This window comes from Myotis daubentonii, chromosome X (genome assembly GCF_963259705.1).
Source record: "Myotis daubentonii chromosome X, mMyoDau2.1, whole genome shotgun sequence".
Taxonomy (NCBI): domain Eukaryota; kingdom Metazoa; phylum Chordata; class Mammalia; order Chiroptera; family Vespertilionidae; genus Myotis; species Myotis daubentonii.
In genome coordinates, this window is record NC_081861.1 from 5,446,345 (window position 1) to 5,473,751 (window position 27,407).

The 27,407-nt window shown below is 41.3% G+C and overlaps 1 protein-coding gene across 3 annotated transcripts in view; it reads left to right on the forward strand.

The window, feature by feature from the left end:
- The first annotated feature begins 8,515 nt into the window (after window positions 1–8,515).
- The window catches only part of CLCN5 (chloride voltage-gated channel 5), a 175,279-nt gene continuing 156,387 nt past the window's right edge, over window positions 8,516–27,407 (forward strand). For 2 of the 3 annotated variants that reach the window (XM_059679911.1, XM_059679912.1), the window contains exons 1-3: window positions 8,516–8,803; window positions 9,397–9,510; window positions 11,435–11,590. In XM_059679911.1, the coding sequence (XP_059535894.1) occupies window positions 11,575–11,590 (16 nt within the window). In that variant the 5' untranslated portion in view covers window positions 8,516–8,803; window positions 9,397–9,510; window positions 11,435–11,574. The remainder of the gene's footprint in view (window positions 8,804–9,396; window positions 9,511–11,434; window positions 11,591–27,407) is intronic. The other variant, XM_059679913.1, reaches the window with a different exon arrangement.

The following is a 27,407-nucleotide window of genomic DNA, read 5'->3' on the forward strand; positions in this document are numbered from 1 at the left end:
TGTTCACGTGGGCACCCATGTGGAAATCTGCCCAGCACAGCAAGCACATATCCAGGAAACTGTCCTTGGTTTACGTCATGACATTTTGGTCTCGGGGAGACATCTTGAAGGCCAGTTGGACGTTGTTCACTGTGAAGTCCATGCAGTACACCTTTGAGGGGCTTGGTGTCCCGGTATCTGAGACTCAGCATTTTGCTGTCCTCTTGGTAGTGTAGCAGGAAGATGCTGTTCATGATAGCTGTGATGAGGATGAAGTGCTTCATGACAATCATCTGTTGGAACTATAACTGGGTGTCAAGGAAGGCCATGTCCCTCAGCTCACTGGCCCTAGGTTCCACAGGACCTACACCAGCTAGCAGTTGCAGTGACAGAGGGTGGTTAAGGGCCCCTTCTGTTCCTTCTCATACAGGACCTTGAACTTATTCTTAGACATATGGTAAGTATATCGGTAGTTTAAGAAACTGCTCAACTATTTTCCAGAATGGCTTACCATTTTGCATTCCCACCAGAAATGCAGGAAGCATAGTTTTTCTATATCCTTGCCAGCATTTGGTATTATCACATTCATTTTTAGTTTTAGCAGTTCTAGTAGGTGTGTAGTGATATCATCACAGCCTTAATTTGCATTTCCCTAAAGGTTAGTCATGTTGAGCATCTTTTTATGTTTATCTTCTACATATCCTCTTCAATAAAATACTTCTTCATGTCTTTTGCTCCTTTTCTAACTGGATTGGTTGTTTTCTTTTACTGTTCCATTTTGTGTGTTCTTTATATATTCCATACTTTTAGCACTTGAAAAATGTTGCGCCACTTCCTTCTGGCCTCCATGGTTTCAGATGAAAAATATGCCTTCATTCAAGTAGTGTCCCCCAGCCCCCCAACCAAGTAAGATGTCATTTCTCACTTGGTGCTTTCAAGACTTTGTCTTTAGTTTTCAAAAGTTTAATTATGCTGTATCTTGGCATGGATTTCTTTGGGTTTATTGTTTGTGACTTTCTGAGCTATTGAATCTGTAGGTTTATGTCTTTTCTCAAATCTTGGACATTTTTAGTCATCGTATTTTTCAGTTCTAAAATTTCCATTTGGTTCTCCTTTATATCATTTATTTATATGCCAAGACGATGTTTTTTCATTAATTTGAAACCTGTTTAGAACTGTTCTTTGAAGCACTTGTACTAGTATGTTGAATGCTTTAAAATCCTTGTAATTCTAATATCTGTGTTTCATAGGTCTTGGTGTCTGTTGATTGATTTTTCTTAAGTTGAGATTTTTCTGTTTCATTTGTATCCTGGACATTTTGGATGTTATGTGATGAGGCTCTGAATTTTATTTAAATCTTCTATTTAGCTGGACTCTGATAACATGTCGGGGAGGGGGTGCCACCTTGTTATTGCCAGTTGGACGTAGAAGACCTAGTTTTCACAGGGGAAGAGGGGTAGAGGAGACACCTTGTATTATTGGAAGCGGCCAAAATTCAGGCTTCCCGGTAGGCCTCCACTTACATCACTCAAGTACTATGTCATTCCTCAGGTTCCAAGATCCCTAGTCAGGTTTCCTTCTTCTCTTCATCTTTCAAAATATTCTTATATTTGTTTTATACATAATGTACTTAGCAGGAGGAATAGGGATAAGTACATTCGCTTCATCTGGTGAACTGGAAGTTCTTCCTCTTCCATTTTCTCCTAAACCCATTCTTATCAAGCTTCCATCGTCCATGGTTCTATCCAAACTGAACTTGTCAAAGTTGCCAGTGATCTCCACATTGCCAAACCCAATGTTGTCCTTATTTTACTTGACCCACTGGTAACATTAAACTCAACTGATTACTTACTTCTCCTATATATATATTTCAGAGAGGAAGAGAGGAGAGAGCGATAGAAACATCAATGATGAGAGAGAATCATGGATTGGCTCCCTCCTGTACACCCCACACTGAGGATTGAGTCCTCAGCCTGGACATGTGCCCTGACTGAGAATTGAACTGTGACCTCCTGGCTCATAGGTCTCCGCTCAACCACTGAGCCACGTCAGCCAAACACTTCCTCCTTAAAACATTTTCTTCACTTGTTTCTAGGACACCACACTGCTCTGGATTTTCTCCTGTCACATGGCTATTCTTTCTTAGTTTTCAGTTCTTCCTTGGCTTTCTGATTTCTTATGGGAGTGCTCTGTGTCTCAGTCTTGTTCTGTTCTGTTCTGTCTATCCTGTTCGCTTCCCTTCTCTTCTCTTGGTCATCTCATCTGGTCTCTTGGCTTTAAACGCCATCTACTGTCAACCCTCAAATTTGTATCTTCAGTCCAAACCTAAACTACAACTTGTACATCTAGCTGCCTATTTAATATCTCCACTTGGATATCTAATATATATTTCAAAATTTAAAATGTTAAAAACTGACTTTTTGCTCTCTACCTTTTCCAAGCCCATTCATCCTTCATTATTTGCAATTGCTCAGGCCACAAACCTTGGGATCATTCTTGACTTCCCGCTTTCTGTAACACCTCACAGCCAATCCATCAGCAAATCTTGATGGTGCGAACTTGAAAATAAATGCATAATCTGACCTCTTCTTATCACCCCACTACTATAAACTGGTCCAAACTACCATTATCCCTTGTATAGATTGCTGATACAGCCTCCTAACTTATGCTTGTCTCTTCTACTTAACACAGTAACCAGAGAAATCCTTTGAAGAAAAGTCAATCAGACCACTCACTTTCTGAAACCCTCCCATGGTTACTAAGCCATGACTTGAGCAAGAGTAAAAAATCCTTACATTATCCAACACAGATCTGGCCCACGTGAATTCTGTGACCTCATCACCAACTACTCTGTTTCTTGTTCACACTGTTTCTACCACAGCAGCCTCCTCACTGGTTCCCAGTCACACCAGGCATGCTCCCATCTAAGAGCCTTCACAACAATTGCTTTCTCTCTGTGGGAAATACTCTTCCTCTAGGTACCAGCATGGCATATTCTCTCATTCCTTCAAGTTCTTTCTTGTGTCCCTTCTTAAATGTCACCTTTTCCCAAAGCCATATCTGATCACTCTATTTTAAATTGTCACCCTCCAGATCATGCTATATTCCTTTGCAGCTTAATTATTTTTTCATAGCACTTACCTCCTACATATACCATATAATATTCTTATTTATCTTGTTCATCATCTGTCTTCACCCCCCCCCAAGCACACACAAAGTGTAAGCTCAGTGAGGGCATGGACTTTTGTCTGTTTCTTCACTTCTATATTTTCTGTACCTGAAACAGTATATGGCACATGGTAAGTACCCAGTGTATAAATAAATTAACAAGCCACCTAATGCAGGTTGTAGCATCCCAGTACTAATTAATTGGAGGTGGCTATTTCCATTTTCATAAGCTTGGAGTCTTAAAGTCTTGTTTTTAATTTGAATTATTTTTAATCTCTATTACATCTTAGAGTCAACTCATCTGTTCTTGTATTGTTAGGTTCTGAACTTTGCCAGGATAGGACAACAGTAACCCAAAATAGAATGTATCCTTGTCATATTGTTATCCAGTTTAATAAATCACCATTCTGTATATTCTAAAGGGTATTTAAAATGACCTACAAAATATATTAAAAATGTGATCATTAAGCCAAGGGGAAGTAGAGATAGGAAAAAATAAAATGAAATGAGGTGAGATGATCATAGAATACAGTATGTAAAGTCCTGTTCGCTTGCTAGGGGTAGATCCAATATTTGGCTCTGAGCTTTCTAGTAGCTAATGCGAAAACAAAGGCAAGAAGGGCATAATTCACTTATTATCTCAGCCTTCCAAGAACAATCCAGTTCTTCACTCTACCACTAGGTGGCGTGCATTTCCACGTTATTAGATTACAGAGCAAGCCCCTCAATGCAGTCCTAAACTGAGCCTTATATTAGTAATAAACATTCTTTCTGAATTACATACCTGGCTATTTACCTTCACCATTTAGTACTAGTACAGATTTGTGGAGAAGCTGTTAATATCCCTACTTTAGTGATAAGAAGACAGGTTCAGAAGTAAAATCTCTTGCATAAGCCTGGATTCCAAATTAGATCGCCGATTTTTACACCATGTTGTCAACCCGCTGTCATTTGGAAAGCCTAAGACAGGTCTTCTTATTTCTAATTGGTGGAATTCTTGGGACGTTCTCGCTGAGTGGAGGGTTTTCTTAGTGCTGCTGCCACAAAATGCAGTTGGAGTCAGAGACTAATTTTGGCCCTCACACTTAAGGAGCTGTTTTAGACCAGGAAAATCATTTAATCTGAGTGCCTCAACTTCCTCTTCTGTCAAATGGGAATGACTAAATCTTCTTCACTTAATTCTGTAGGTGGTATGAGGATAGAATGGAGAAAGAGATGTGAAACACTCTGCAAAGTAGAAAACACTATAAAGTAATGTATTAAACCCAGCATTTATTGAACGCCTACCATAAACTGGGCACTGTGGTAGTGGTGTAAGGTAATACTACTCAAAGTGTGGTCCATGGGCCAGTGCCAGTCCACAAACTGTTTACTACTGGTCTGAGACAAGAAATTGAAAATAAATGTTTCAAAACCTTGACAACAATTTGACAGAGTAATTTTGTTTGTTGAATATAATCATTAAAAAATTGGGCATGTATTTTGAATGTTTCTGTATTGATTTCATTTTTCTAGTAATTCATTTTTATTGTAATTTGTAAAAGTATTGGAACATAAATGGATCTGTGGGGAAATTGTCGTTCTTCACAAATGGTTTGAAAAGCACTGCTGTGATGAATATAAAGGAAGTATAGGCCATGGACCATGCTCTCAGGGACCTCTCACACTAGGGGATGAACAGGGTCCACCTGGTTCCGAGAAACCACTAACATTGTTCCATGTGCTTCAGTCCTTCACAGAACAGAAGGCTATTCAAATCTGGATGGACTCAACAGATTAGAGACCTGCAAATCCTCCAAAGCACTCCCTAAACAAACTCTTATATTTGCCCCGTTAGCATACCAGTAGCACCAATGTAGATAGAATTGGACTTCTCTCAAATATTGGACAATCTGATATGGCATTTTTAAAAAGTAGAATTTCTCATAACTATCTGTCAAAAAGTATGCTGGGCCCAATGAAAGAACTATAAAGACTGGGATTTGCATACCATAGACTTTCTAGTATATGCTCACTAACGGGGCCGACGGGGTTTTTCTTCAGCTGGCAGTAAGCTAACTAACTGGCTCTTCAATCTGAACACTATCCTTTTTTTTTTTTTTTGTGGGTCTTAGATATTTATTTATTTATTTATTTATTTATTTATTTATTTATTTATTTGCTTAAAGTATTACAAAGGGTATTACATATGTATCCATTTTATCCCCCCGCCCTAGACAGTCCCCTAGCCTCCCCTATCCCCCAGTGTCTTATGTCCATTGGTTATGCTTATATGCATGCATACAAGTCCTTTAGTTGATCTCTTACCCCCCTCCCTCCTGCCCCCCAACCCTCCCCGGCCTTCCCGCTGCAGTTTGACAATCTGTTTGAGGCAGCTCTGCCTCTGTATCTATTATTGTTCAAAAGTTTATAATGGTCTCTATTGTCCATGAATGAGTGAGATCATGTGGTATTTTTCCTTTATTGACTGGTTTATTTCACTTAGCATAATGCTCTCCAGTTCCATCCATGATGTTGCAAATGGTAAGAGTTCCTTCCTTTTTACAGCAGCATAGTATTCCATCGTGTAGATGTACCACAGTTTTCTAATCCATTCATCTACTGATGGGCACTTAGGCTGTTTCCAGATCTTAGCTATGGTGAATTGTGCTGCTATGAACATAGGGGTGCATATATCCTTTCTGATTGGTGTTTCTGGTTTCTTGGGATATATTCCTAGAAGTGGGATCACAGGGTCAAATGGGAGTTCCATTTTCAGTTTTTTAAGGAAACTCCATACTGTCTTCCATAGTGGCTGCACCAGTCTGCATTCCCACCAGCAGTGCACAAGTTGAACACTATCCTTGACAGGCCATTCAAAAATTTTTCCATATAACTTTTTAAGATATTTAATTGAATGGGTAATATGCTTCAATAGCAAAAAATGGAGAAAGTGAACAACTCCACATCCTGCTTTTCTCACATACTATATACCATAGAGAATTTTACATAAAGAGCTTTCTCACTCAATAGATGTACCATTATTTATTAGATCAGGTCTCTATTGATGGACATCTGATTGTTTCTCATTTTTTGTTATTGCAAACAGTGTTACAGTGAATAGCCTTGTACACACAGGAGTTTATACCAAGCTGGCAGCGGTGACTCCAAGTGGTAACATGGGTGTACTGCATCCATCTTATATTCACCATTAATCACTCCTGCCCAAACTCTCCCAAATAATGACTCTATTCCAAGTAGAGCCAATATGCTCACTCTATAGAGGTAGTCTCATGACAAATCTGCTTATAACCAGATTGCTTGAAATCATAGTAGTGAGAATAAAACATCCCACATTTGTCCAGAGGGCAAGTTCCTTTGACTCAGAGAAGCAGCCTTGATTTCTAATCCAGGTGCAGAGCTTCAGATAAGAGGTATCTGAACACAACATTCCACATCTATCTTTGCTTTGTGGTTCCCAAGGAAACAGGACTCTGGATTCACAGCCCGGACCTGATGTTGACCTCTTCACACAGCCGGGTTTTGACCTCACCAAAACAATGCTTCGTTTAAAATCTACCTAAACTCCACCCTTCCCCCTGAATCCTATAATGACTTTTTTTCTTTGTTTGTTGAGATGTCCCATGGTTTTTCTGGTGTGGGGTCTCCCTCATTGCAATGGGTCAAAAAGCCTGACTTAAACAATTTTATTGATTGGTGAGAGGGAGAGAGCGAGGGAGGGAGAGGGAGAGGGAGAGAGAGAGAGAGAGAGAGAGAGAGAGAGAGACAGCCATCATTCGTTGTTCAACTCATTCATGCATTCATTAACTGATTCCTGTATGTGTCCTGAACGGGATTGAACCTGGGGATTGAACTGCAACCTTGGCATATCCAGACAATGCTCTAACCAACTGAGCTACCCAGCCAGGGCAAGCCTGACTTTTTAGAGTACAGATTTGTCCTTGGTGGCTTTGCACTGACTGGGTGTTTTGTATCCCTGGCCCCTTAGCTTACCCAAAGTAGGCATTGAAAGTTGCTCACTACAGTAGGCTCGTAATTAGAGTCCTGGGGTTCTAGTTAGATTACCTGGATTGATTATATGGATTCTAATCTCAGTTCCACCACTAGCTGGTTAGCAGGATCATCTATAATAATAAAAGCATAATATGCAAACTGACATAATGACGGAACAGCAGAACGACTGTCCAGATGACCTTCTGGACGACCTTCCAGATGACTATGCTATGATACACACTGGTGCCAGGCCAGCCAAGGCAGGTGTGATGTGATTGGTCGGGAGGCCTTGCCATCACCCCATGATTGCCTTGCAGAGGGAGGCCCAGGCCACGGGCTGGTGACGCTGTGGCGAGTGTGCGGGGCAGGCCAGTGATCACCCCGCAGAGGAGGCCCAGGCCAGCCAAGGGATCGCACCCCACACCTGTCACCTGCAGAGGGAGGGGACCAGTGGCAGGAGAAAGAGGGGGGAGCAGTGTTGTACAGATGGCAAGCAGTGGCAGTGGCATGTGTGGGGCCAGATGCTGGCAGCCAGGGGAAGGAAAGCCCAGATATGCCTTGATCGTCAGCCAGGCCTAGGGACCCTACCCAAGGGGTCCCGGATTGTGACAGGGTGCAGGCCAAGCTGAGGGACAACCCCCCCAGTGCACAAATTTTGTGCTCCCAGCCTCTAGTCTTACATAAAAGTCAATGCAATTGACGTTTTTTCTTCTGTAAAAGGAGGAGCTGTGACTTATAATACTAGGGCAAGGGTTTTGGCGACTCATAGACCCACTTACTATCACTTACTAAGACATGTGATTTTTGCTTTTCTGAACCTCCCTTTCTATTTTAATTATTAAAATGCATAAAATACTAAAAACTGCCATGTAGATTTCCTAGTGCAATGAGAATCAAGTTGGCTGTTATAAGCATCACTATATTTGATCACTATTCTTAACTTCCACTATGTGAGTTAGGACAAGTTAACCTTTCTGTGTCCCTGTTTTCTTATAAATAAAAGTGGAGAAATAATAGTCCCTAAACCAATGGGGTTATTGTGGGCATTAAATGATATGAAAATAATAAAGATCTTGAAAAGTGTCTCACATATTATTAGAGGCTTAAAATTCGTGAGCTAATAGAATCAGTATTCGATTTCTACTACTAACTGCTCTGTGGGCTAGGAGCTCAGGATAAACAGTTTCATGCTAAGGACAAAACCAAAAATCATTCCGCAGGCTCGAAACAGTGAAACACAATGCAGTACTAAAAGCAAAGGACACGCCCACCAGTGGGTTTAGGTCCTGCCCAGTCCTCATTAAATATGGCAGCGAGGGGGGGGGGCTACCTATTGCGGCTGCGCAAGCGTAAACCCCTCCCAGCTCCTCGATCTCAGTTGCAGTTTAGGTCCCGCCGCCACCGGAGCTGGCATCGCCCCCTCCCCGCTTGCCCAAGGTGTGGGGAGAGGGCCCCCGCCAGGGCGCGCAGGCGCAGACGTCAACTGTGCTTGGCCGATACTTGGCAAGGCGCCCGTCACGTGAGCCGCGCGCCCTCTCTGCTCCCTCTCCTCCCGGCAGGGCTGTGAATGAAGCTCAGCCGGCTACGTGGGGCGCTAGCTCAACTTGGCGTTCTGGGCGCCAGCCGCGGACACGGGCTCCACCGCTCCAGATCTCGGCGACAGGTAAAGACATACGAGCTGTCCCTTCCCCAACAGGTCCTTCGCGGCCCGCTGGCTCCTGGCCCACCCCCCAGCACCCCCTGCGTTCAGCGACAGGGAGAAGCGCTCCCCCGCTGGGTCGGCCCCCTGGAGATGGGGGTTCCCCAAGCCTGGCCGCCGCCTGGCACTCGAAGGAGTTAGACCGGCTAGTTCTAGCCAGCGAAGGGTGGCATCTTCTCGGGAGCCCAGCCCTAGTCTCCGAGCTATGGTCCCTGCGCCGTCCCAGCAAAGTTTTCTCGCGGAGCGGCGCCAAGCCCGCCCGCTTTTGAAAGGGGGAGGTTAGCTGCAAGGCGTCCCTTTTCCAGAGCTGGAGCGGGGTGGCTTTGGCTGGAAAGCTGTCAAGGCCCCGTTCTTCTGCCTCCTGCTCGGGACTCACTGGGTGGTGTGGGTCTTACTAAAAGTGGAGTCCAAACTCTCAGAAAACTAGTTGCTGCTAGTTTTTCTTTTCCCACTTAGCGGAAAGGCGGTTCTTTCCAGATTGTCCAGGCTTGCGCCCGAGTGCCTTCACCACGAAGGGCTTTTCCTTCACATGGATGCGCCTTTACCTTACATTTCAGAGCAAATCAGTTTCCTGGACTGCCAAGTGAAGCTGTACATGTGCGCCTGATAACGTCAGTGTAAGCTACCTTGACTAAGTGAAGGAAATCCAGAAGTGTGGAGCATAAAAGCCAGTAAGAATCTGCTTTACATAAACTCCATACGTTTATTAGCAATTACCTGGGTTGGACTTCAGAGATGTTAAATTTTGCATGTTTCCACTAAGCGTGGATCGATACTATGTAACTGCACCCGAAATAAGGGCGGGGGTTGGGGGGGGGGGCGGGAATAAGGCAAACCCAAACACTGTTCCAGGTTCAGGATAAGTATGTTCTCGGAGCGCCTTTTTCCCCCCTGGTGAATCCATCCTAGGACTTTGTGGATCTTTCTTTATGCAAAACATTGTCTTTTCTCTGTTGGTGTTTTTGAACTAGTGTACACCATTCGCACTTTGTCCTTAAAACATCCATTAAGAAGGCCAAAATGATCACTCTGAAGTTTCGGTTAGTCTTCAGTACATGTGTGCTAGTGCTTTCATTTCACGGTGGAGGTGTTGCATGTATAAAAGCTATGGAGCCCAGCCAGCGTGGCTCAGTGGTTGAGCATTCACCTATGAACCAGGAAGGGTTTGATTCCCTGTCTGGGCAGGTGCCCGGGTTGCGGATTCCATCCCCTGTGTGGGATGTGCAGGAGGCAACTGACCATTGATTCTCTCTCATCATTGATGTTTGTATCTCCCTCTCTTCCTCTCTGAAATAAATAAATATATATTTAAAAAATATATTTTGAATGGGGGAGGTTAGATTTTTATGGTTTCCGCCCCCTACTGGGGATCGAACCTGGGACACTTCAGTCCCCAGGCCCACGCTCTATCCACTAAGCCAAACCCGCTAGGGCCGATCAAAATTTTTTTAAAAAAATAAAAGCTATGGAAATAGCAATGTGCTTTGATGTTGATCAGGTCAGAAAGGTGAGAACTTTTTCTTTAAAAAAAGCAAGTTGGCTGATATGCTCAGTCAAGGAAAACCAATTTATTAAGAACTTGTTTAAATGGACAAGCAAAGTGTTCAATATATTAAAACTCGAAATCAAAGTAGTCAAATCTTTCATTTCCCCCCCATTCCTAGCGTCTTTTAAAAAATGTTTTCATTGAGTTTTTTTAGAGAGAGAGAGGGATAGAAAGATAAAAATATCAATGTGAGAGAAACACCGATCAACTACCTCCTGTATGCTCCCCACTGGGGATCAAGCCCAAACCCAGGGACCCAGGCATGTGCCCTGACTGGGATTCAAACCAGTGACCTCTCGGTTCATGGGTTGACACTCAACTACTGAGCAACACTGGCTGGGCCCTAGCATCTTTTATATCCTTGCAAATAGTATTGTCCTAAGGTGGAATTTGACATTTTCAAAATAGGAATGAGCTGGATTAATTTGACTTTACTTAAATTAGTATTTTATTTTTTCTTTGGTCTTTCTCCACCCCCTCCCCCATTATAAAAGCAACATATGCTCCCTATAGGACATTGGCAAAGTGTGGAAAGTATAATGAAGCAGAGAGGAAGAACCACACAGAGGGCATCACTCTTTTTTTTATTATGCTTCCTTCTTTTCTTTTCCTATATAAGATCTATTTTAAACTTTAAGTAGTCAAAAAGTTTGCTGTCCTTTCTACAGTTTCTTTTAATGTGAAGTCAGGGGTTTGGGGAGAGCATTGGATATTATGCTGCTCTTTATTTCCCAAAGCATGGAACATCAAGATAGGAAAGATGCTTAACAATTATCTTATCCAAGCACCCATTCTTGAGATTCCAAATCCCATTTGTTGAAGGTCCCATGATTCACGCAGAATTGGACAGCACTCAGTGGCAATGTGAACTGACTCTTGATCTCCCCATTTTATGTTTCTGTAGCGATCCCTTGCTGCTTAGGGGGAACTTGATACTGTCTGTCTGCATATCATTGAAATAGAGATTTAGGGAGGGACAGGAGATCATTTTCAAGGATTTGAAATATTTTTTTTTAATTCAAGTTTCCATTTTTTATTTACATTTTCAGGGTTGGAGCTTGAACATCTGTCATAAAGTAAGACCACACTGCTGCTGTTCCATCTATATCCCGTTAAGGCCTCCCTACAAAACTGGGGTGCTCTGTGAAACTCAGGCTGTGACCCCAACGTGGGAGTGGATAGGATCAACATGGCCATGTGGCAGGGTAAGAAAATTAGCACTCATTCCTCTAACTGGTTTTTCCTCCTTCTCTATCTTCCATCCCTAGTTCCCTCAACCTCAGCTAGTGGCAGGCAGCCAGCTGTTTCTTTAATTTAACCCTTTGTCTTCACAAGGACAAAGCATTTGCGTTTAGAAGAAGTTTCTGCTAGCTAGAAGTTAAAAATATTTTAAAGTGGGGATGGAGGGGTGGTGGGGGAAGTAGAAAGAAAATGTTGTGCCAGAAGCATTTCCAAAAAACTTCCTTTGTTTGAACATGTGCTCGTGGGGGTTATATATGAAGAAACAGCATATTTTTTCATATTTGTGTTTTTCATTTGTTTCTGGCAATTTTCTATCATAAGGTTCCCAAAGGTGAAGGAGACAGATGTCAACACCTTCCTAGCATCCTCTTCCCAGTAAAAACTTTAAAGCATATTTAATGTTACAATGTTTATGTTTGGTGATAGAAGGAAAATGCCTGTTTAATATTATGAATTACTCAAGAGCAAAGCTCACTGGTATCTTGCCTGCTGGATTATATCTCTTGTGAAGCTGTGAATTGCTGCTGGCACAAAGTGATTTCTTATTTTTAGTGGGGTTTATAGTATCCTTTGGGATAGTATCAGAATCTTCAGGGGTGCTTGGGATTTTTATGTTATCAAAAGGGAGTGTAGGTTTAAGACATGATAGAGAAACTACCCAAATTGGTCTATGACCCACATAAGGTTAAGGATGGGGTAGAATGAAGAGTTTGGATGTCTATAAATACTCAACAGGTAGGTTTGTTGGTGGTCTAATGAAGCTTTTAAAAACTGTATCCTGTTGGTTATGGCTTCAAGTATGGAGTCACACAAATGTAACAACTATTTTTGATATGAGGATTGTCAAGTTAAAGACATTTGTTGAAATGGGATTCGGCCTGTATGCCTGCTTTGACTCACACAATAGGCATTTATCTGGAGCAGTTTGAATATTCTTGTTAAATCCTGAGATATTCATTCATTCAATAAACAAAATACAGAGTTGAATAATACACAGGACACTAGACAGTTCCTTGTCTTATGGAAAAGACAGACAAATAACAAAAATTGTGTCAGGCTGAATAAGTGTTATAATAGGGAGAGGTACAAAATGCAATAGATGCCCAGAGGAAAGCATAATGAACTCTGAGTTTTGAGCTGGTCTACATAAGTGAGTGGGAATTTGCCAGATGGGCAAATGAGAGAATTGCATTCTGGGCAGACAGAGAAGCACTGTTTGGGAACTTCCAAGTTGCTCTGTGTGCCTCATGTGAGATGTGTGGGGCATGACCTCAGATGAAGCTGGGAAGGTAGTTGGGGGGCCAGATAAAAAAGAGCCTTGTATGTTCTATGGAGGACTTTACACTTTATTCTGAAGACAAAGATTCTAAACATGTCAGTAACATGGTCAGATTTTGTTTTAGGAAGATGACTTTGGCAGCAGTGTTGAAGTGGGGTTGGAGCTGGATAGAATGAAAGCCAAGAGCCATTTGGAGAGTTTCTGCTTTAGGGAAGAGATGGTAAATGTCTGGGCAGAAACAGGAGCAACAAAGATAGAATGGAATGAGTTCTAGAAATATTCAGTGACCAGATGTGGGAGGAAGTGAGCCTGGGGCCATTGGTGTTATTCACTCAGATGGGGAATGTGGGAGGTGATGAGAAGTGCATGGGGATGGATGGTAGGAAGTTACTGTACTTCGTTTCGTTTGGCTTGTTTTGTTTGAGACACCTGTGGGCTGTCAGGTCACTGTTTAAAAGCCAATTATGAAAATATGGGACAAGTTTGCGCAGGTGAGGCTCTGAAGTATTGTTCTAAATGATGCATAAAAAGCACATGTGTTTTGTCTGTGTTCAATGGAAATGTCATCAGTAGTTAATGATTTATTTATTTTATAATACATATATTTTAATGGATCACAATTTTTAATAAAAAAGTAATTAATTATTTTCTTAATAAATGATATATTTTGCTATCTCAGGCCCTGGAATCTGATCTGTCTAAAATCACATTGGAGTAAAAACTAATTTTTCTAGCAGTAGTGAAGAGGGGAGTATGATACATAAGTAACTATAACACATTTCTTGTTTTGTGCAACCTCTGAAGTGAAAGTATTATACAGTAATAGTTTGGGTGGCAGTATAGTATAGTAGTTAAAAGTATGGGTCTGGGTTCAACTCAATTGGTTCCATCCTTTGATAGTTGTGAGACCTTGGGCAAGTCCCTTAATCTCTCTGTGTCTCAGTTTTCACCTCTGTAAAATGGGGATAATAATAGGACTCACTTTATAGGGTTGTTGTGAAGATTGAATTAATATATGCAAACCACTTGGAACACAGTAAGTGTCCTATAAGGTGTGTGCCATTATTACTAGTAGTGAGACGTCTAGAATATTGTGTATCATATAATAAGTGCTCAGTAAAATTTACTAATAGCTGTTGTTTCTACTACTACACTTCTACTACTACTATTCCCTGCAGGCAATTTCATGTTGTTCTTGGAAGCCCCACACTGTGGTAGTCTGTTTGGGTCTCTAGTTAGAGGTTTAGAACTGAAGAGATCCTTAGAAAACCTCTAGCCCAACCCCCAGAGGTTAAGTGACATGCCCATGGTCAAACAGGTTGATAGTAGTGACTCAGGTCTCCTGATCCCTTATTCTAATTTTCTTTCCATGGGCTCATGGAAGAGGGTATGGGTGGGCCTTTCAGCTCATGGAAGCTCTGAGTCAGTCTCTGAAGCTAGCTGAGGAACTCTAAGTGCTAGAGGAAGCCAAGTTTCCTTAGTTTCTCAAGTCACCTCTGTTCAGTTCCTCCATGGAGAACTGGATCAGAATTCCCATACCTCTTAAACATGGCCAATGTAATTATTTTGACTTCTTGATGGAGCCCTCTAATACATTTCCTGGCCACTTTAAACAGAGTGTATTGGGCATAATTTAATATTTTTTGCTAACTCAGGATCATTATTAATAACATCAATTTTTTTGGCCTAATAGTCAAGGAAATGTTAAAGAGAAGACTAGCCAGTTTGGGATGAGATAAGGTTGAAGACTTGTGTTGTCAGTTCTTGTTTATTTATTCAGTTAACATTTATGGCCCTGGCCAGGTAACTCAATTGGTTAGACTAGATGCAGTGGTTCTCAACCTTCTGGCCCTTTGAATACAGTTCCTCATGGTGTGACCCAACCATAAAATTATTTTCGTTGCTACTTCCTAACTGTAATGTTGCTACTGTTATGAATCGTCATGTAAATATCTGATATGCAGGATGGTCTTAGGCGACCCCTGTGAAAGGGTCGTTCGACTGCCAAAGGGGTCGCGGCCCACGGGTTGAGAACCGCTGGACTAGAGCATTGTCCCCATATGCCAAGGTTGTGGGTTTGATTCCTGGTCAGGGCACATACAAGAATCAAACAATGAATGTATAAATAAGTGGAACAACAAATTAATCTCTCTCTCTCTCTCTCTCTCTCTCTCTCTCTCTCTCTCTCTCTCTCAAAGCAATCAATCAATCAATCAAATAAATACATTTAGGAAGCACCAGTTGTGCACCAGGCACTATGACATAATGGTCAGTAAAAACAGGTATGGTCTCTGCTGTCATGGAGTTTATCAAAGTAGCATTTCAAATTCTTGAAATGTACTGAAATGATTTGGAAAAATGATACCAATATAAATTTAGAAGGATTAAAATAGTTTCTTGCCCTGACTGGTTTGGCTCAGTGGATAGAGCATCGGCCTATGGACTCAAGGGTCCCAGGTTTGATTCTGGTCAAGGGCATGTATCTTGGTTGCAGGCACATCCCCAGTAGGGAGTGTGCAGGAGGCAGCTGATCGATGTTTCTCTCTCATTGATGTTTCTGATTCTCTATCCTTCTCCCTTCCTCTCTGTAAAAAAATCAATAAAATATATTTAAAAAAATAGTTTCTTAATAAAGGAGGGGGTGCATCAGAATTGCCTATGGTGCCTTTAACAATATTTCTGTTCAGCTTTCACCACCCCCTCCCAAATTGTAATTCAGTCTTAAGACATGAGCATTTAAAGAAGCTCTGTAAGCAATTCTGACGTGTAATCCTGTTTGGGAACTGCTGCATTAAAGAATCTAAAATTTTTTAAAAAGAGAGAGAAATGATAAAGGAACTAAAAAATATATGAGAATATATAATCTTGGGGTAGGGAAGATATTTATATGTATTATATCAAAGGTAGAATAATAAAGAAAATATTTTTTTAAAATATATTTTATTGATTTTTCACAGAGAGGAAGGGAGAGAGATAGAGAAAGTTAGAAACATCGATGAGAGAGAAACATCGATCAGCTGCCTCTTGCACATCCCCCACCGGGGATGTGCCCGCAACCCAGGTACATGCCCTTGACCGGAATCGAACCCGGGACCTCTCAGTCCGCAGGCCGACGCTCTATCCACTGAGCCAAACCGGTTTCGGCAATAAAGAAAATATTAACATAATTAAGTATATGAAACATTTAAATTTCTGCACAAAATCATAAATAAAGTTAATGAAGAAACTAGAAACAATTGCAACAAGACTCATTATTCTTTTTAAAAAATATATTTTTATTGATTTCAGAGAGGAAGGGAGAAGGAGAGAGAGAATCAGTGATGAGAGAGAATCATTGATTGGCTGCCTCCTGCATGCCCCACTCTAGGGATTGAGCCTGCAACCCAGGCATGTGCCCTGACTGGGAATCGAACCATTACCTCCTGGTTCATAGGCTGAGGCTCAACCATTAAACCATGCTGGCTGGGCAAGACTCATTATTCTTAATATATAAAGATTTACAGAGCAGTAAGAAAAAAATATAAGTATTTTACTAGAAAATGTGCAAATGATGGGAATAAGAAAATACATAAAAGAAGAAATTTAAGTCGATAGTAAACATGAAAAATATTCTTAGTAGTAAAGGGGAATTAAAATGGTGTATCATCAGTCAGAGAAAGTACCATCTGATCTCACTTGTATGTTGAATCTGATGAACAAAATAAACTGATGAACAAAATAGAAACAGAGGCATGGATACATGGAATAGACTGACAACTGTCAGAGGGGTGGGGGTTTAAGGGCTGGATGAAAGAAGGTGAAGGATTAAGCTACATAGACACAGACAACAGTGTAGTGATAGAGGGAAAGGGGGGTGGGATAGGTGGAGATGGGCAAAGGGTGGGGGAAATGGGGATGGATAGAGACTTTGCTTGGAGCAATGGGTGCATGATGCAGTATGATCTTGTGAACAATGTCACCCTAATACATTTAATAAAAAATATAAATGGTATACCATTTTCTCCAATGAAATTTGCAAAGATTAAAAAGGAATGCATGAGAAAACTCAGTGTTGTTGAAGACATTCTCACACACTTCTGATGGGAATGTCAATTTGGCAATATTTATCAAAACCTTTTGACCCAGTACTTCCTTTTCTTGGAATTTATCCTAAGGAAATAATGAAAGATGTGTACAAAGCTGTATCAATAAGGATATTGATTACAACATTTTCTATAGTGGGAAAATTGATGGCACTTGGATTCTGATGCTTTGATACAGTGGAATACTATAGTTGCTAAAATGATAATGTATAGTACTATTTACTAAAATAGAACTAGGTTCATGATATGTATGATGTTAAAGGGTGGGGCAAAAGGAGGCTGATCTCAAATTATCAATAGTTAAAAGTCTGGGCTCTGAGCTTATAGCTGGATTGAAATTTCACCTTTATTAACTGCATGATGTTGGGAAGTTACTGACTTTAGTGTTCTTCAACTTCCACATCAACTTCCACAAAATAGCAGCAAAACAGCAGAGAACCTAATAATTCCCAACTTGTACACACACATTAGGATCCTCTGGGTATCTCTTAAATCCACCCACACTCAGGCCTTACCCAGTCCAATTAAATCAGAATCTCTGGGGACAGGATTTTGGAAGTCCCCCCAGGTGACTCCAATGTGTAGACAAGTTTGGGAACTGCTGAGTAATGCATAGGGTAGCTGGGAGGATTGAATGAAAAATCACAGTGTCTGGCATGCGGTAAGTACTCAATTCATGTTGACTGTTGTTAGTAACTGTTATTTTATTTATTGACTTACTTATTTTTGGTTAATCCTCACTAGAGAATATTTTTTCCATTGATTATTTTTAGAGAGTGGAAGAGAGAGGTGGGGGAGGGGGGGAGAGAAACATCAATGTGAGTGAGTCATGTCAATTGTTTGCTTCCCACATGCTCCCTGATCAGGGCCAGGGATCGAACCTACAATCCTTTGTTTAGGTACACAGGCTGATGCTCTAACCACTTAGCCATACAGGCCGGGGCAGTAACTTATTTTTTATAGTATGATCCATTTTAACATATGTGCTTGTGTCCATGTATGTCTAATATAAAGGAAAGTCTGGGCTATACACAAAAGTATTTAAAAAGAAATTACAGTTAACTTTAGTTTTGCTTATTTGTATCTTCCAGTTTTTCTGTAAGTAACATGGTTTCCTTGTTAATTTAAAAAAGGATAATTTCTGAAGGAAATATCAGATATATGTGTGCCATACAGCTTTATATACTAAGGTATTTATAATAGTGAAAAACTGAAGACACAGTTTCCATAGTAAGGGGAATGTAAGTAAATTATAGTAGGTCTATAGAGTAAATTATCTGGCCATTAAAAATCAAAAGTAAGGCAGAGGAAAATTTTCATGATATAATGGAAAAGTATGGGATTATTCCATTACTGGATTTTTAATTTAAATACTAGAGGCCCAGTGCATGAAATTTGTGCAAGGGGGTAAGTGTGAGGGGGTGTCCCTCAGCCTGGCCCGCACCCTCCCACAATCTGGGACCTCTTGGGTAGGGTCCCTAGGCCTGGCCAGTGATCAGGGCCTATTGGGGCTTTCCTTCCCCCGGCTGCTGGCAGCTGTCCCCGCCCCCGCCACTGCCACTGCTTGCCATCTGTGCAGCACTGTCCCCCTCCCCTGCCACCAGTTGCCTCCCTCTGCGGGCAACAGGTGTGGGGTGCCATTGCTTGGCTGGCTTGGGCCTCCCTCTGCAGGGCGAATGCTGGCGGACCTGCACATCTGCCACAGCGTCGCTGGCCTGTGGTCTGAGCCTCCCTCTGTGGGGCAATTCATTGCCCAGCAGAGGGAGGCCCCGCCCATCCGCTGCAGCGCCACTGGCCTAGTAGCTTGGGCCTCCTCTTTGGGACAATTGCGGAGCCCCCTCCCCTGATTGATCGCCCCACTGGCTGGTGGCCTGGGCCTCCCTCTTTGGGGTGATCAATCGCAGAGCCCCCCTCATCAATCACCCTGCAGAAGGTGGCTGGGCCTCCCTCTGTGGGGTGATCGTGGGGCGATGGCGGGCCCCCCTGACCAATCACATCGCACCCTCCTTGGCTGGCCTGGTGCCAGTGCGTGTCATAGCGTGGTCGTCCAGAAGGTCGTCCGGATGGTCGTTCTGCTGTTTGGTCTTTCGGTTGATTTGCATATTATGCTTTTATTATTATAGATGGGTTTTTGTGTATCTCTGTGTTTCATTTTATATACACACCTATGAATGTAACAATCAATAGAGAATGGAAGGAAATGAAACAAAGTTGTTAAAGTGGCTATCTCCAGGTAGTAAGATAAACTTACTATTTTTCTTTTATAATACTTTCCAAATTTTATGCAATGAATATGAATTACTTTTATAATCAGAAAACAAGTATTTGAAAATGTGATATGAAATAATAGTGCCTCCTGCAAGGAGTGAATTGTATGGGCTTCTGGTCAGCTGCTTCAGTCATTCTGTGTCCTATCTCCAAAATAATAATTAAAAAAAGAAACCAGGCCCCTGAGGGTTTGGTTAGAGCAGTTTTTTTTTTTTTTTTTGCTATTAGTACTTTCTCAAGTACTCTTGTAATTTTTGACTGCCTCTCCTCTTGACTCCAAAAACTCTTGGGGAATGAGAGTGGGGGCAGGGAGATTGTACAAAAATGGAGATGACAGTGTGGGAATGAAATAACAAGGCAAGGTGGTAAAATATATCAGGGTAAGCATGAATAAGGCAGAGGAAAATTATAATGAAATAGTTGCGATGAGAAACGGTTCTGTTGGCTTCAGATCCAAAGGAAGCATGTTTCCCCCTTGCAGTTTTGTGTATGTGTGTGTGTGTGTGTGTGTGTGTGTGAACGTTTTTTTTTTTTTTTTTTTTTTTTTTTTTTTTTTTTTTTAGCAGATCACAGTATATTTGTAAACACTGGTGATTTAGCTAACACATGGGGGCCAGGGGAGCATCACAGTGTTCAGTGAATTGATGACAGAACTTCAGTGTGAAATCTGGACAGCTGTGTGGCTTGATAGTTGGACTACTATCACCTAGGAAAAGCCATCTGTTCCTGCCTGTTGACCAAAATGTTAGTATCTGTGTGACTCTCAAACGAAAGTTATCCTGTTAGAGCAGGAGTAAAGAAACAAAGCCCCTCTCCCCCCTTTTTTTGTCTCTCTGGCCCAGTGTCTCACCTATAGCAGATACAGAAACTAGCTGTTTTTCTGCACTGTTGCCCTTCTACAACTCCTCAGTGGGGTAGGATAGGTGGGGAATCGATTATGATAAAAAGCATTGGGTAGGGCATAAACCAAAATAATTTTTCAGCCCTGTCTGGGTGGCTCAGTTGGTTGGAGCATCCTCTTGTACACCTAAAGGTTGTGGGTTCGATCCCTGGTTGGGGCCTATGCAGGAGGCAACTGATTAATTTCTCTCTCACATTGATATTTCTCTCTTTCTCTCAAATCAATAAAAACATTTGAGTGAGGATTAAAAACAGAACAAAACAGCCCAGCCAGCATTGCTCAGTGGTTGAGCATCAACCTATGAATTAGGAAGTCATGGTTTGATTCCCAGTCAGGGCACATGCCCGGCTTGCGGGCTTAATCCCTAGTGGTGGACATGCAGGAGGGAGCCGATCAGTGATTCTCTCTCATCATTGATGTTTCTATCTGTCGCCCTCTCCCTTCCTCTCTGAAATCAATAAAAATATGTTTCAAAAAAACCCCAAAACAAAACAATTTTTTAGACAATTTTTCTCTAAGAGCCAGCCTTTCCTTCCCAAGCAAACAGTTGTGGAAAGAACATGGGCCTTGGAATCAGACACACGTGTATTTGAATCCAGCTCAGCCAGTTGGTAGCCAAAGTGACCAAAAGCCTCAATTGTCTCATCTGTGAAGCATGGTATCTGGAGACTGTCTCCCTAGGTTTGTATCCTGGCTTGGTCACCGCTAGTTGTGGGCAAGTTATTTCATGACTTTTTGCTTCATCCTCTTCATCTAGAAAATGGGGTTAATAATAATCATACCTACTCTTAGAATTATTGGGAGATAAAGTTAATATGTACATATACGGCCTTTGAACATTGCCTGGCACTTGTTAAACACTGCGGTACATGAGAATGAGAATCACCAAAATGCCTAATAACAGCAGGAAAACAAATTGATATGCTCTTAAATGGATATTTTCAAACTGGAAAGGGTCTTTAAGGGTAATCTACTGCAAATGTCTCATCTTGGAAAGCATGAAATCAAGGCCAGTCACTGCCTATTTCGCTCTGTTGCATTACACTGCCTCCTCAGGGCTTGACTATTTTGTAATTTTCTGCTAGATGTTAATCCTTCCCTACTCCACTTTATTGCTACAAGTTCAGTCCCCCACCCCCCTCACCTGCCAAACAGTTGTTTTGTCATTGAGGCTTCCAGGGTGTGTTTTTTCTTCCCATCACTCTGTTAACATTTTTAAAATTAACTATAGGTTCTTATGTTTTAACCAAAATTATGATTCGAAGTTTCCTGTTTCATGTAAGGCTGTTCTATCTGTGGTGGGGCAGGAGGGGAGGATAGACTAGAAAGTTTCAGTACAGGTGGCAACACATGCCAGATTCTTCTTATTCCTACCTTCTGTTAACACCAGGCATTTACAGACCTGTGGTCAGACCAAAGAAGCTGTTGAGGAGTTAATAGGATGAGGTAACCCCCTTAGTAGTGGCCTATTTGAGTATTTTTCAACCCAATGCCACTCAGGTACTAGGTAGCATTTTATTATATTTATTTAGGATTTCTGCCCTGACTACTTCCATGAAGAGCAACTCAGAAATTGCAACACAGAGCAGTTAGAAATAAATCCAGGACAGGGACTATCCAATGGAGATGAACTAGATATTACCAAGTATGTGGGATACTCTGGGCATTGAATTTTTCTTCTTCTGTCCTGCCCCTCTCCCCCCCAAAAAAGATAAGCACACTGAATTATATCATTAACATCTTCTGGCCAAAAAAAAAAAGTGTTCATAAGTAGAGAAACCCCCCATGGCCCTGTCTGTACTAAGTCTTCACATGACTCAGCACTGAATATTTCCTGGTTGCAATAATGATCTTGCCTATTGAGCTTGGAGAATGATGAGAGGAAGGTGGGCAGAGGAATTGCTGCTACCCAAATTTCCATCTGCCAAGGCCTTCCTTTCCTTGGGCTCTACTGGTAATAGATAATAATAATAGAGCCTCTTCTACTTATGTTCTTTATAGCAAATAATTGTACCGCCATTCACCCAGATATCAAAGTCAAAACTTTGTGAGGCACCATACAGTCCTTGTTCTTCCCCATGTGTAGCCCATCCCTGGTGACCTAGATAATTTCCCTTTGTTGCATTCTGGCAAATGCCTACTTCCTTTCAGCAATCAGCTGAAGAGTTGTCTCTTCTCTGTAGTATTTCTTGAAACCTTGGCCATCCTCTGGTAAAATTTGCCTTAATCTTTTTTGTGTTTCCCCACTATATTGTATACCTATTGAAGGCACTGGCTGTATTTGTTTAATACTTCTGTTTTTATGCTGGCTGTGTGCCAGACACTATATTGGTTAAGTGCTGGGGTTTTAACAGTGACCTCAAAAGTCTGATTCTTCTAATGAACAAAATAAACTGATGACAAAAAAAAGATCCAGAGACATTGAAGCATGCAATAGACTAATGAATCTCAGAGGGAAGGGGGCAGGGAGCGGGGAGAGATTAACCAATGAACTTACATGCATATAAACATAGCCCAAAGACTGACAATAATGCCTGGGGAGGGGGAGGGAACAAGGTGGAGGGGGTCATTGGGGGGGACGTCTGTAATACTTTCAACAATAAAGATAAATTAAAGAAAGTCATGATTCTTGCCTCTTAAGTCTTGCTGTTGTGTGAAGGAGTTGGAATGCAAATAGATAAATACACAAGTATTTCATTATGAAGTGTTGTGAGTGCTATGAAGTAAAGTCCTATGAAAGAGAATACATGAGACAATTTACTGGAAGGAGGGTTCTGGGAGGAAAGGACAAATTCAGTTGAGATTGAAAAATGGCTGGGCCATAGTGAATGAGGTATACAGGGGCACGGGATGAAATTGGACAGGTGGGCAGGGCTCTGGTCACACAGGGTTGTGTAGGTCATGTTACCAAATACCCTGAGTGCAATGTGAAGGCTTTGCAGATAGATTGGATAGGGCAGGGTGACAGTGAATGAGAGGCAAATGTCTCATCCATCTTTGCATATCACAGAGAATGTCCAGCACATCCTATTGATCCTTTGTTTACTGAGTAATAATTGCCTTACATTCCTACTAGAATTGCCATGGGCTTTAAATGAGTTATGGTATGCTAAAGTGCTTTGCAAAATATCAGATGTTAAGCAAATGTTATTCTACATGTGATTCACTATGTTCCTTTTTAAAAAATTCTCACCCGAGGACATGCTTTTATTGATTTTACAGATTGAGGAAGGGAGGGAGAGAGAGAGAGAGAAACATTGGTTGGTTGCCTCCTGCATGTGCCCTGACTGGGGATCAAACCCACAACCTGAATATGTCCCCTGACTGGGAATCGAGTCCACAACCTTTTGGTGTATAGGACAACACTTTAACCAGCTGAGCCACCTGTCCAGGGCTCACTAGATTCTATACAGTGATGCTTACAGACATTCATTATCAGTGGAAAAAATAAAGCAGATTCTTCATTTAATTAGCAAAATCAGTCAGATCATCTCATGCCATGAATATGCAGATGTATATTGCATTCTTACATATTTAAAGTGTGTCTTCATTGCCAGTGTCTTTAACTAATTACTAGAGGCCCATTGCACAGCATTCATGCATGGTGGTGGGGGGAATCCCTCAGCCGGGCCTGCATCCTCTTGCAGTCTGGGACCCCTCGAGGGATGTCAGACTGCGGAGGGGCCCTTAGCACTGCTGCAGAGGCAGAAGAAGCTCCTGGCTGTGCTCACCAGCCGTAAGCCTGGCTTCTGGCTGAGCAGCACTCCCCCTGTGGGAGTACACTGTCCTGTGTTAAGCATCTGCCTCTGGTGGTCAGTGCGCATCATAGTGACCTGTTGTTCCAATGTTCGGTCGATTTGTATATTAGGGTTTTATTATATTGGATGGGTGAGTGCAAAACACCTTATATCACACCTCTGTGTAGCACTCTTGGTGTTAGAGGTAATTGTGGGTATGTTGCCAGGAGGAGTATAGGTTTCTCTTCTGTGCTGAATTCACTCAATAAAATCTCCAAACGTAAGGAATTAATTATTCAAGAGTTGGACTATGCTGTAACCTGAAACCTACATAAAATAACATTGAATGTCAACTATAATTGATAAAAAATAAATTCATATATATATTTTTAAAAGAGCTGGATTAATTTTGAGGAATATATTGTACCCTCTGAATTTGCATTTGGATGGGGGCAGGGCTAATCACAGCAAGGTGTGGCTGCCACTAGCTGTGGCACTTGGGTTTTCAGACTGTGTTAAAATAAAAGATGTAACAAAATCTTCGGTAAGCAGCTATTTTTGTGTTAAATATCTAGTTCCCTATTTGAGGTGCAGGAACTTTAGGCGATTGATATAAAAGTTCACCTCTGTGCAGTGTCGGTGGCAATATAAATTGTTGGAGCACATTTAGAAGGCAGCTTGATGTCCTTATCAAAATGTAGGATGTGTATATCTTTTGTCCCAGTGAATCTAGTCTAAAAGGAACTGCACTTGGTAGAGGATGTTAGTTGACTTGTTGTTGCCATTTTTTTCACTATCAAGAATTGATGTCTATTATGAGAGACTGGTTATATTAACAATGGTGTATACACACAATGGAATGTCATGCGTTTCATTAAAAGAGTGAAGTAGATGTATATGAGATGATAGGGAATGCTGTGAGGAAAAAGGCGCATAGTGGTATTGTATGATGCCATTTGTACAACAGAAAGAAGGGGAGAGCAGAGGATAGATAGATATGAGTTTGTATATATGTATATTTACATATGTATAGACATCTTCTGGAATGATGCACAAGAAACAGTTATTGTTACCTGGGAAATTAAGGTTGTCAGGACAAGGGGTTTTTCATTTCCACTTGACACCTTTCTATACTGCTTGACTTGTTTACAATAAGCTATAATACCTTTAGAGAATAAAATTTAAATAACACCCATACCCCACTTTAATCTTTTCTTGATACTATTATACTAAGAAATAAAAGCTGTAATAGTGATTGAGGTGAGAGGTCAGATCTGAAGCACCGGAGGCAGAGTCTGGGAAAGGGCCTCTGAAAGCTACCAGGGAATCATAAGTGGCCAGGGGCTTTAGGGAAGGAGCATGTGGCTTTGTTAAGCTGTGTCTTCATGCTAATAAAGTGAGATAAAATTAGGTTAAAAGCTTGATTTTATTGTGTTTTTTTAAATGAAGCAACTTTAATTATTTCATTGGTTTTGATCTGTGGGTATGTTAATACCCAAGTAGCATAGTGATTGTATTGTAGGCCACAATTAAACAATTAAGTGTCTTTGTCTGGATAAATAGTTGTTATAGCTTAACTTGTTTAAATATTGTAAGTGAATTCTAGGCTACAATTTCTTGAGCTTTTTGCTTAAGGACCTGAGGAGGACTGCAGGTATGGTCTTATGTTGAAGTGGAGAAGATATAAATTTCCTGATATTTATGTAATAATGTCTTGATTAAATTAAATCCTCATATCTTCAAAATCATTTTAGTCCCCCTCCCTCCCCCCAAAAGGAGGCTTTCTGAGATATAAGAAGTACTAAAAGGAATGTCCAGCTGAATGTCCTCTTGCTTTGGTCTACTGAATAGTTCTTTCACTCAGTTGTGTGTTTAGAGACAAAGAGTTACTAGCCTGCCTTAACTGGCCCTGTTTCTCTAATATTTGAAATTTTAGTCAGGAGATGGGTGGGAGAGGGAGAAAACTTAACAATAAATCAAGAAACAAGATAGGTTTTACTCTAGGATATATAATTATATGCATGAGATGTATAATTGGGCAGGTAGCAGAGACTGGAGTGATGGGAACAATTCTGAGAAAGGAGAAAGGCTAAATAATTTCAGACTGTTGATAGGCGTAGAAAGACTGAAATAATAAAGAATGCAACTTTTGAGAGATTTTTCTGGTTGTGGAAATCATAGAGCATGAGGGGCTACCTAGAGTGTGGTTTGAAGTTGAACATGAGCCTGGACCTGGAAGTTATGCTTACAGAATCAGAAGGAGGATTCTCATCTTTGCTGGTGATCCAAGCAGCTTTTAGAAGTAGCCTGAGTGCCCTGACCGGTTTGGCTCAGTGGATAGAGTGTCAGCCTGTGGACTGAAAGGTCCCAGGTTCGATTCGGGTCAAGGGCATGTACCTTAGTTGCGGGCACATCCCCAGTGGGAGGTGTGCAGGAGGCAGCTGATCAATGTTTCTCTCTCATCAATGTTTCTAACTCTCTATCCCTCTCCCTTCCTCTCTGTAAAAAATCAATAAAATATATTAAAAAAAGAAGTAGTCCCAGCTTGAACTAGGAGTAAAAGAAGAAACCAGATATCATAGAAAGATAGACAGAGAAGACCCGAGCCTCAAGTGGACTGGAGTTTGTATCTGCTGAGAGCTGGTACTTGGTTGTCTGTGAAGAGGATATTGCTGAGAGGCCCCACTCCATAGTAAAGCATTCTGATTTGACTGAGGTAGAGAAAGAGATGAGGATAAATAATAATAGCTATTATTTATTGGATAATTACTGTGTGCTTTCCCCATGTGTTTTACATGAATTTTGAGCTTGTAACTAATAGAGCCTGGATCCAAGACAGTCTAGCTTTAAGTCCTGTGCTCTTGGTTACTCTGTATTCCTAGAACCATCACTCCAAGAATTCCTCCTCTATCATTACCCCCAAGCAATCAGGGTGGTAGCCAGTTGTGAAAGAAGGAAACTTCCTATTAGAGCAGTGGTTGCCGACCTTTCAGACTTCATGGACCACCCGTTGGTGACTGCTGTATTAGAATACTCTTGCTGTGGTACTAATGAGCAAGTGAAGTAATCTCAAGGGAGTAAGGAAGCAGAATACTTGAATAAACAGCTGATGGATAAGTGAAATGCAATTCTGTGGCCAAAATTCTGTATTCTTTCTAAATTGAAGAACGTAATTTAGTATCTTCTGTGTGGAAGACACTACCAGGTGCCACTTGTGGGACTACAAGGAATCAGAAGCAGATACTTGTACAAGGTACATTCGAAGGGAATGATAAAAGTATTATGCTAGGCCTATTATATGTATGTGCATTGTCTCATTAAATCCTCATAACAACCCTTTATTGACCAAATGATTTATTGTCAAAACCATGGAACTTGTGAGAGTGAAGCGGTGTGCTAATCAGATAGAGTACTGACCTAGGAAAACCAGGACATGTGAAACAGTTGGTATTATCCTTATTTCACAAATGAGAAAAATGAGGCTCTAAGTCACATAGTAAGGAACTGGTAGAG